Source organism: Nicotiana attenuata, unplaced genomic scaffold (assembly GCF_001879085.1).
Source record: "Nicotiana attenuata strain UT unplaced genomic scaffold, NIATTr2, whole genome shotgun sequence".
NCBI classification, from domain to species: Eukaryota; Viridiplantae; Streptophyta; class Magnoliopsida; order Solanales; family Solanaceae; genus Nicotiana; species Nicotiana attenuata.
In genome coordinates this window covers 280,427-291,557 of record NW_017670876.1, presented here as the reverse complement: position 1 = coordinate 291,557, position 11,131 = coordinate 280,427, and the positions used below count along the sequence as shown (strand labels likewise).

The 11,131-nt window shown below is 36.4% G+C and overlaps 1 protein-coding gene across 1 annotated transcript; it reads right to left on the bottom strand.

Annotated features, from left to right (window-relative positions):
* Positions 1-2,635: 2,635 nt before the first annotated feature.
* On the bottom strand, positions 2,636-10,437 carry LOC109244131 (guanine deaminase-like). Its single transcript, XM_019411164.1, has 4 exons — positions 10,223-10,437; positions 9,102-9,292; positions 3,187-3,291; positions 2,636-3,077 (listed from the first exon to the last, which is right to left on the bottom strand). The coding sequence occupies exons 1-4, from the start codon at positions 10,236-10,238 to the stop codon at positions 2,907-2,909; spliced, it is 483 nt and encodes a 160-aa protein (XP_019266709.1). The 5' UTR covers positions 10,239-10,437; the 3' UTR covers positions 2,636-2,906.
* Positions 10,438-11,131: the final 694 nt, after the last annotated feature.

Below are 11,131 nucleotides of genomic sequence, written 5' to 3'. Positions count from 1 at the left end.
CTCGAGTTGTGAATTGACTTGTGGAAGTATTATTGGTAATTGAACATTTTAGAGCGTTGGCTCGAGTTGTGAATTGAGTTGTGAAAGTAATATTGGTAATTGAGCATTGTAGAGCGTTGGCTCAAGTTGTGAATTGAGTTGTGAAGTAAAAGAGAAGAGGTTTATGGTATTATCTCCCTTGCCGGGATGTTATTGCTTTTGATATTATCTCCCTTGCCGGGATGTATTGCTTTTGATATTGTTTTCCCTTGCCGGGATATTGTTGTTATGCTACTGTTCCCTTGCTAGGGTTCTATTATGATTTTATTGATCCCCTTGCCCGTATTGCTTTGTGATTGTTGTTTGGGTAAGGAAGAGTGTAAAAGCACGAAGGGTGATGCCGTGCATGATATTTGTGAGAGAGTGTTAATGCACGAAGGGTATGTCGTACCGATATTGTGAGGTAAAAGCACGAAGGGTGATGCCGTGCCGCACGATGTACAATGCTGTGCCATGATATGAGTGATAATGCACAAAAGATAATTCCGTGCCATGATGTGAGGTAAAAGCACGAAGGGTGATGCTGTGCCCATTATATTGATTCTTATGGTGAGGACGAGAGTAAAAGCACGAAGGGTGATGCCTTGCACTTGTCCTTGATTTTCCTGATTCTTGTTGATAATTGAGTTATGCTGTTCTTTACGTTTATTTATCGATTTTCTGTGGTTACTTGATTTTATTGTGATGTTATTGATTCCCTTGCCCAAATTGCTTTGTGATTGTTGCTTGGGTGAGGAAGAGTGTAAAGCACGAAGGGTGATGCCGTGCACTTGTCTTTGATTTCCTGATTCTTGCTGATAATTTAGTTATGGTGTTCTTTACATTTATCTATTGGATTTCTGTTGTTACTTGATATTTCCCCGCAGCATGTTTCCCCTTCCCATCTTTAACTACTAGTTTCTGTCAATATTACTTGCTGTATGTGATATAACTGCACAGGTTTAATTGGTAGTCTTGTCCTAGCCTCGTCACTACTTCGCCGAGGTTAGGCTAGACGCTTACCAGCACATGGGGTCGGTTGTGCTGATACTACACTCTGCACTGTGTGCAGATCCGGGTGCTGTAGCTTTTGGACCACAGTGAGGTTGCTGCCTTCAATCCAGTGGCGGAGACCCGAGGTAGTCCTGCAGGCGTCCGCAGGCCTTGGCGTCTCCTTCTATCTTTCCATGCTGTTTCTTTTATGTACTTCAGAAACATCGTTGTATTTATTTTTCGGACCCCTATTTGTAGTATTCTTAGACAGTCTGTGAGATTGTGACACCAATTCTGGGTAGCTTATGTTTATGGATTAGTATCGGTATTATTATTAAATTGTTACATTTCATTCTTCCGCTTTATTATTTTCGCCGTTTATATAATATTTATTCACAATTGTTAAGGGACTAAAAATGAAAAGGGTTAAATAACTGGAATAATTGGCTTGCCTAGCTTTCACTAGTAGGCGCTATCACGACTCCCGAGGGTGGAAAATCCGGGTCGTGACAAGTAACCCCATGAATATGTTAATATCACGAGTTCAAAAATCAGTAAAATACCAAACTGAAATAAAACAGTAAACGTTATTAGTCAAAACAGAAACATAAATTAATTTCGAGCTTATAATTTACTTGTGTGCCCTTAAAAAATTTAATCTACTCACTGTTGCACAAGGTTTTTGGATTAATTCCTTTCAGGACATAACGAAAAAGTATTATGTGATAGTGATAATAGAATCAGAGAATTTTGGCGAACTCAAATAGTAGAGCAAATCACACTTGACACTTACTTTTTTGCTTGAAAAATATTGCAGAAATACAAAAGAGAGGGGGGAATATTTGCAGGTTTTGATGAGTGAAAATGAGGCTAAGCCTTCGAATTTATAGCCAATTAGTTGGAGTTTCAACTGGTGCAAAGATACCTGCTCATGGAAAAGGTGTCTTGGTAGAAATAATAACCACTTTTTCTAGCTCTTAATGAGTTTAAAAAAGAGCAACCCTTGCGCTATCATCGCTCGGCTTTGGCTTCGGATTGATATATTTTTTGGACAAAATTTATTTTTCTTTGCCGTCATTTATTTTTCATTTTGCTGATATTTTTGCGGGATAAAGTTCCTTTATAGAAAGAAACCAATTCAAAAATTCCATTTACCTCCATTATTCATTCACACCTTACCCAAAAAAAAAAAAAAATGTTCTTAAAGCTTATATCCTCCGTTTAAGACATATACTTAGCACTCTTTATATTCTTTTGCAACTTTATCCAAGGTTCAAATAGTTCTTCCTTTTATTTAAAATAAAAAAAATGGTTCTTCCTAAATCAATGACTTGAAACTTGAATTAACTCATGTTTATACTCAGGTTGAAACAGTTTATTTCTCGATTCAGCTTGTTATCATCACTGTCTCTTTTGAGAACAACTTCACACATCGACGAATTGAAAAGCATACACCAGAACAAGAAAGGAAGAAGTCCTGTACGTAGACTCCAAGTTCCAAAATACAAAAAGTCTATTTTTTTCTCCTTCTAAAAGCCAAGTACTAGTGTACTAGTATAAGAAAAAGTATAAGGTGTGGTCTAGTAAACAATGAATTAAGTTGAAAATCATGAGGCTTAAATTTCAGCAGAGGCAAAAACACTATGATGTGATTTCTTCAACAACAACAAAAAAAAAAAGAAAAAAAAAAAGAAAATAGAAGGTATATCTGTTTGTGCTTTTCTGTCAACGATATGTCGAACTGGTTGATACCAACGAGTTTGTTACTTTTGTGTCCACAAATGCAAATAACTTTGAACAAATATTAAGAGCATAACCAATTTTGCTACTCCGTTAGAATTATTTTAACGAATTTTGTGTTTCTCCGAGTGGGGAAATACAATGAATTGCTTCTCTCAACATATTGGAAATTTTCCTCTGGTTTTCTCAAATACTTCCTCTGCCATAAGTGCTGCCTTACCATCGGCCTTCTTGATCTCTAACTGAGCCTTCCCAGTACCTCCTGAAGCCTTTGCGTTAAAGCCAACTGCAACGGCAGTTTCGGCTTTGGCTCCATATACCAGACGCTGTGCAAATATTGTTGGGAAAAAGAACTCAGCAATTGGTTATAAAGTAAGAAATGTCAAGTCTAGTACAGGATTAAATGGGAAAGACGAAAAGGGAGCAAAAACAGACCTTAATTCTTGACAGATTGATAGCACCAAAGCACATTGGACAGGGCTCACAAGACGCATACATCTCACAGTCTGAGAGCTCGATGCAATTGAGCTTTTTACACGCCTGAATATGTATCCACAACAAGAAGCAAGATAAAATTTTGATACAAAACATGAGGTAACAAAATGGTGAAAAACAAAGGAACATCATATAGACAAATTAACAGATCAACACTACTTGAGAGCATCTGAGCTTGATACTACATTCCAGAATGCTCATCGATATCATACCACTACTTCTGATGAGCGCATCTGATGATTCTCCCGTAAACTTTATTATTATGATTTTCGATCATCTTCCATTAAATGGCAGCTCGGTGCACGAAGCTCCCGCTATGCGCGGGGTCCGGGGAAGGGCCAGACCACAAGGGTCTATTGTAGGCAGCCTTACTCCAGAGTTCCTTAGCATCAAATGATTTCACTTTCTTATTTAACAGAAAGTAAAAACTGTAGAGCTTTCACACATTAAATGATTTTTATTTAACAGGAAGTCTAAGAGTGACGTCTGTTGTTTTCGTTGATCTATTACAAATTTGCTGGTGCAGCAGTAACATTGTCTCTTCTTGCAGAAAACTCATCAAATGGAAGAAGTATCACCAAAAGATGGCCAAGATAGGCAAATAATGAAGTTCCAACAAAAATAAGCATCCCTCACCCCTCCCCCTGCAGAAGGAAGTGAGAAGTTAGAATAGTTAAGCAGATTAAGTTTTGCTAGATTCATAAATCCTGCCTTGGACAAATTATCAGCATGAGTTCAAGCAGGAGAGATATCACAAAACACATCTTTCTACCATAGGCGTTCATTACCGCAACTCTTTCTCATTCTTCTATGAGCTTGAATATTCAATCCAAATTCAAACTCAGTACTCTGTATAGAAAATAATATGAATGATTCACCAATGTTCAATGCTACTCTGACCCTAGAACGTTGTGCCACCCAAAACCATAGTGTAAATATCATAAGTTATTATCCTAAGCAATACGAGGGATTTGTATTTTCCTTTATAAATAATAAGTGGAACCAATATAATCAGTATTGTAGTCATCGTTCTTCCGGCAAGCACTCTCACCTTGATTTTTCTTTAGGTTTAGGCAATTCCTTTTCAAATGATCACGTTTGCCACAAGTGTAGCAAATTTTGGCCCTTGATTTTGGACCAGCTCCTGGGCTTTCCATGACCTTTGACATTAATTCATTTAACTCAATGGTATTCTTACCATGTAGGATGGTTGCTACTAGACTGTCCTATAGGAAAGATGATAACTAGTTCAGGCAAAATAGCTTTATCCTCTTTCCCGAATGGTACTCCAAGGTTGGCAAATTGTACGAAAGTATCATTAAATATATTTAAATGTGACAAAGTACTTGTGGCTTCACTCATTTGGACTTCTTCAAGAACAACTAGTTTGTCGATGTTTTAGCCATATAGAGACTTTCAACTCTCATCCAAATCCCATTATCTCTATCTTCATCATTAAAATTGTTAAGAACATCATCTGGTAAAGTTATAGGCTGATTGCACTAGCTGCCCTTTTTTATCCGTGTTTAATCTTCATCTCTCACAGATACATGCTCCTTTCTCTTGCCTTCGATTCTCTTGTTCAAAACCTTGTTGGATGAACAAATCTCTCATCTTCTTTGTCATGTGGAAAAACTGCTATTACCATTATATGGAGAAACCGCTATCACCATTAAATTTTGCAGCAGCATCTTTTACTCCTGATGACTTCATAACAAGTCCAACTCAAATAAGTTGTTAATGAACATAACCAATCTCGAAAGGATTCTGAGCTTTTAAATATATTTCCGAGTTTAATTATCTTCACCAAGTAGTTGCTGGATGATTCCTCTTCAGACATGATTATGATTTGACGGTGCGTCCAAGATTTATCACCCTACAGTAACAAGTCACTTTTAGATGATGTATTATATGTGATAGTTTTTCCTTAAGGGAATTATGCTAGAGATGCTATGGTGCTGTTTAACCTCCTCCCTTAAATGCAAGGAAATATTTGGTGGTAAATCACACACACACATCCTTGACTTGTTAGGGCTTCTATTTAGTTTTGCGCGTACCTTTCCATTCTTCATCATGGAAGTATCAGATCCACAGATTTCGTTGAAAATATTTTGCTAGCAAAAGCAAGTTCCATTATTCTGGGTAATATGCACTGTCCGACCTTTAAAACATTTCCCAATTATTTCTCCCTTAGATCTTTCCTCTTTTTTTCTTTCTAGATCAACCCTTGATCTTGTTCTTGATGTGCAGTGCTCTTTAAACTCTAAAGAACAGGTTCAGCACCATTTATGTTAAGTCACATAATAACGAGAAAATTTTACTTGCATTCATCCTCTGTACTTATCTTACCCTTTTCTTTCTTTCTCTTCTTCTTGTCCCTTCATTTGAAGTAATACCTACTACCTAGAGGTTATCAAATTCGACTTTTCATGGGCGAAAATTACCTTAAAACACAATTTCAGCAAAGTCCCTAAACATAAATGTCTGTAGATTATGTAGGAAATGACAGAACCTTTAAGCGTGAAGGTCAAGGATGGCAGGTTGGACGCTTGGCAACTAAAACATATCATGAACAAGCTTAGCTTTCTGAGATGATTCTTGACACATAACAAATTGTTGGAGAAGGTTATGGAAAAGAAAGTGGCGATCCATAGATAATACACACGTCATCCAATTTTTGCATTTCTTGATTAAAATTATCAATGACAGGTTCAGGACTTGTTCAGCGCTACTAGAAGCGCATGAGAGGAAAAAGAAAAATAGAATAATTGTGAAGTTTATATCCGGGCTTTCATCTTTATATTCTTCAGAGCTGCAATGATTACATGAATTTTATGCTTCATCGTGTTGTTTATAACTAAGTTGCATGAACTCTTCGATTTTGGTGCCGTCCCCGTCCAGATACGAGACGGGGACGGGGACAGGGACGGGATACGTCCCGGATTCGATCAATTGACTTCAGACACTTTGACCGGAGTCCATCGACAAATTTGGGGGAAAAATTGAGATTTTGATTTCTCAAAATCAAAATAAAACAGATTTAGGACAATGAAAGAATAATGTCCATCTTGGAGAATGAAAGATTGAATTCTACAATATTCATGTAAGTTTTTCACAGAATATCTCTCAAAATTTACAATATTTTTATAACTCTAATTTTTATTAGCCGGACCCCGCACCCGTATTCATATCCGGATCCGCACTCCCGAATCTTAAAATTTAGATTTTGCCGAATCAGATACTCGGATCCGTCCCCGTATCGGATATCCACACCCGAGTCCGAGCAACTTAGGTTTATAATGTCAAGCAGAAGGGAAAACACCATATTCTGCACATTAAGAACTGCATAAACCTTGGTCTGCAAAGTTACCTGATACTTATGCTGGCGGGTAGTAGAAAGTACCCCGCGGAATAGTCAAGGTGCACGTAAGCTGGCTCAGAGATCACCATCATAAAATCAAAAGCTAGCATATTAAGAAATTGCTAAATATACGGAGAACTGGAGAGACCATAACCCTGAATGCTTGTCATTGAAGTCCATAGTGATATCCGAAATGAAAATTGGTTAAAGGAAGCCACACCCTATCCAATGGTGGAAGGAGATTAAAGACATTGAGATTGTTATGTTCCTGGTAATTGGCAAGAGAGATTATCAGAGAACAGGTGTGTTATCATAAGAGTAATTGCCTCGAATATCTTCTGTTAGTTGTGTGCAATGGGGCTATCCAACATCACCCATTCACCCTGTGAAACTTGTTCACACCCTTTCTTTACATGGCATTTCACTTGATTCTTGCTATCTGGGATGGGACAAGGAAGATCACTCAATGGCTCACCATGATTGCATGGAAGCGGTTTTACTCGGATAAGGTGGTGGTGGTGGTTTTTTTTTTTGGGGGGGAGGGTGCGTTGAGGTGGAAGGAAGTTGGTTTCCTTGGTGAATGATTCTCATTTGCTTCTTCTGACCATCCATTCATATTGTTTTGTGGGAGCTAGGTTGGGCAAAGTGTTCTCCTTCCTCAAATTTTGCAGTTTCCTGATGATGATGATGTGTTACACGATGATTGAGAGATGTAATTGAGAATATACCTCTTCAAATTTTTCTTTCCTTATCGGACTGATAAATGTTAAAGAACCTAACTTTAGAACTGCAAAATATCATAGTTTACACACTTGTTTAATAGCCTGCTACTCCCTCCGTTCCAGTTTAAGTGAACCTATTTCCTTTTTGGTCCGTTCCAAAAAAAATGAACCCTTTCTAAATTTGGAAACAATTTAGCTTAAACTTACAATTCTCTTAAACTTACAATTCTACCCTTAATGAGAAGCTTTTATGACCACACAAATACTCTGGGCTCCTTTTTAACTTGTTTAGGACCACAGATTCCAAAAGTCTTCATTTTATTCTTAAACTCCGTGCCCAGTCAAACAGGTTCACATAAATTGGAACAGAGGGAGTACTATTTTTAGATGCTACTTAGTTTGGAGAAATTAGGTTTAAATGGCAGCAAGAGGAAGAAACTACTTGAAAAGAGAATGAAATATGTTTTCTACTTGACTTCTAAAGAATAAAGTAAAGTTATGATGAGCCGAAGAGGTGGATACGGTACTACAGAGCAGAAACTGCACTTAATTCTGCTAGATAGTTTTTCTCCCAAGGCGGAAGGGCTAGAATTACTTATAATGTATTCTAAACGAGAATACAAGAATTTAATGCCTACTATTCTTTTAATCAACCACAAAAAGTGACCGATTTTGATTAATATGGTAAAAAAGGAAACATAGAAAATGAAGGGACAGTAGACTAAAATCTCCGCAAGAGATAGTATAAGGCAAACTATATCCCATGAAACCGTATGTGAACTATAAAATTATGCTGCATGCTTTTAAAGTTCAGAAACTTGATTCTAGTCTTCTTGTTTTTTCATCTAACCGTGTGCCAAAGGCTACCAGTGGCCGCCGATGCATCAAGATTGATTTGATATGAATTTCTTCAACATATTGTTGATGAATCCTTAGTGATAAAACTACGTATATGTATTGTCCACATTGTTCAAGGTAGAATCAAGGTGAAATTGGTCATTTGTAAATAAGGACTAGCATTACGAGAAGGGGGGGGGGGGGGGAATTCACTATTGAAAAAATAATTACACACGAAACCAGAATTTGGATTGGTTCATGGCGTGAGTATATGTAACAATAGCTTTATTTCTCTTAATCAAATCTTTTTGAAATTCATAATCATCTCAAAACAAGAATATATGATTTATAGGACCTAGATTGATCACCACACCTCTCCTCAAGTGCTACTCGACTTCATTGTAATTAGGCTATTTCAGCCCCATCATCATTGCAGAATAAAGAAGTACTGCATATAGGAGCAATAATTATGCTTTGTGAAGCCAATAGTTGCTTCTTTAATTCCTTTTCGTTTTAATTGGAATCACCAATATTATAGCATCTGGATATTCTTCTGACTTTAATTATTCCACAAAATATGTGTTCGGCTCAAAGTAATAAAGTTATACATTACAACTTCTTTTGTAGCAATATCATGATAATGGATTCATAGAGACAGTTATCTGATCACCGATCGACAGCATCAAACAGAAAGAAAAAAAAAAAAAGGGTAAAAGGATAGGAAATCATCGAACCAGAAAGTCCAACCACAGGCATACAGCTGTTATTCAACAAGCGGTAAGGTGATTAAAGACGATAGGGTAAAGATGGAGATGTTCCAATAAGGGGCAAACAAGCAAAAAATAGGAACAACGACGCAGCAACAAGTTGAATCCAATACATTATTGAGTCAACACAAAGACAGCAAATGTCTTATGGTGTAGAAGCTAACTAACCTCTCGTACTGCTGTTACCTCTGCATGAGCAGTAGGGTCAGAATGCTTCAGAACCATGTTGTGGCAGCTAACAAGTACTTCATCATTGTGAACAACAACTGCACCAAAGGGGCGCCCATCTCCACATTCTACAGCTTTATAAGCTTCTTGAACTGCTATTGTCAAGAATTTGTGATCTCTATCCTGTTCATCTGGTAGGAGATAGGACAAGAATATGTTTAACGAGAACTCCACTGTTGATGAACTTCTCAAAGCAATTTAAACTTAACCCAAATAGTTAGCCATATGATATGTCTCATTCTTCCTGCTACAACAGAATCATCGCGACGGTCCAACAATAATCATGCTAAGTCATTTTTCATGACATCATTTAGGCAGAGAGAATTCAGAAAAGTGAGAAAACTAAGTCAAAGTGATAGCATAACCCAAATAAAAAAAACTTATTACCAAACGATAAGACAATTTGGACTCAGAAATTCGCCATGCCTTTTGCTAAAATGGCAAACCACACAACCAAAACCAATTACAAACAAGAAAAGAAAGAGTAACCAATTTCCAGTCAAGAAACTACGATGCTGCTTTAGAACTCATAGATGTCATGCACTATGTTAAAGCCCTAAAATCCATGTGACCATTGCTGGCTTACAGGATGATAGAACATCAAAAACTATTTTGGCATATATTCAAAGGTCCAAAATAAATGAATCAGGGCCAACTTGTGAACAGGCAAAACTTACTCGCACAAGTGCTTATATCAAACCAATAAATACACTACACATGTCTTCATACACCGTAATCATTAAACCATAGTTGATTAATACAAATTCTCTCAACTTAATTTATCACTTAACAATTGTATATTAATATGGTTTAATGTAAACACAAGTGAGGGTAAGTTTTTATCCAGCGGAATCTTGCTAGTCACAGCCAAATCAAAAGGTATGGACTGTTTCCAACTACATGTGAAACTCACTTTAGCAATTAGAGGCAATTTCTGATAACATAGAATGGAAATGAGCAAAATCAGTGCTATTCAAGAAAAAGAATTACTAGAAAGCAAGCACAGTGACTGAATCCTGACCTAATCAAGAAAAAGAAGTACTAGAAGGCATATGCCTAACCATTAGCTTCTTCCATGCTGAATGAAACTCCACCTGATTTTGCGCAAATGGGTGTTGATGGAAACAATTAAATAAATTAGTTAGAAACAATTCAGTGAAGCCTGAACTATACATGGTCCCCGCATGGGCAAATCCGTCCAATGATTGATTTCTTTTTATAACGAGATGATGGATAAAAATTAGTCAAGATATTTGCAGACACAGCGGAATAACCTAAAAGTGATGTAAATTTCACAAATAGAGGATTTTTTTTTGCCAAAATCATATAATTATATTTTCTAATCATAAAACTTTTACTAACTCACATAAAATCATAGTGACCAGAAAATATAACTTTTCAGTTTCTTATTCCATGATATTTTATTTTTTATTTTCAGTATAATTAATAATAATTCAATTAAAACAAGAATGACCCACCTCCACCCAAATATATAAATTAAAATAATACTAAAAATGAATTCTTCAAAATACAATACTTCTATCTTTTCTTTTTCTTTTTAAGATATTCCTTCAACAAGATAGCATTTTGCTTTAGGTGCTATCTAATTATAACTTCTTCTTTTTTTTTTGCGAGAAACTCATGCATTCCAAATTAAAATTTTTTTTATGAGAGAAGAATTCACTTTTATTATTATTTTAATTTATGTAAATGATATTGAGTCAGGTTGTGTTGGGTCATTCCTATTTTAAGTAAAAAATATATAACTGACCGGTTGACCGAAATTAATTACATTCGCTAGCCCCATATATATATATATATATATATATATATATATATATATATATATATATATATATATTCCGCTGNACGGTAACCTTAGCCATGCCGGGGTTTCATCGATTAGAGTGGAGAAGGACTATTGACCATTCTACCGGCAGGATTATTTCATATGTGAAGGCTCGACGTAT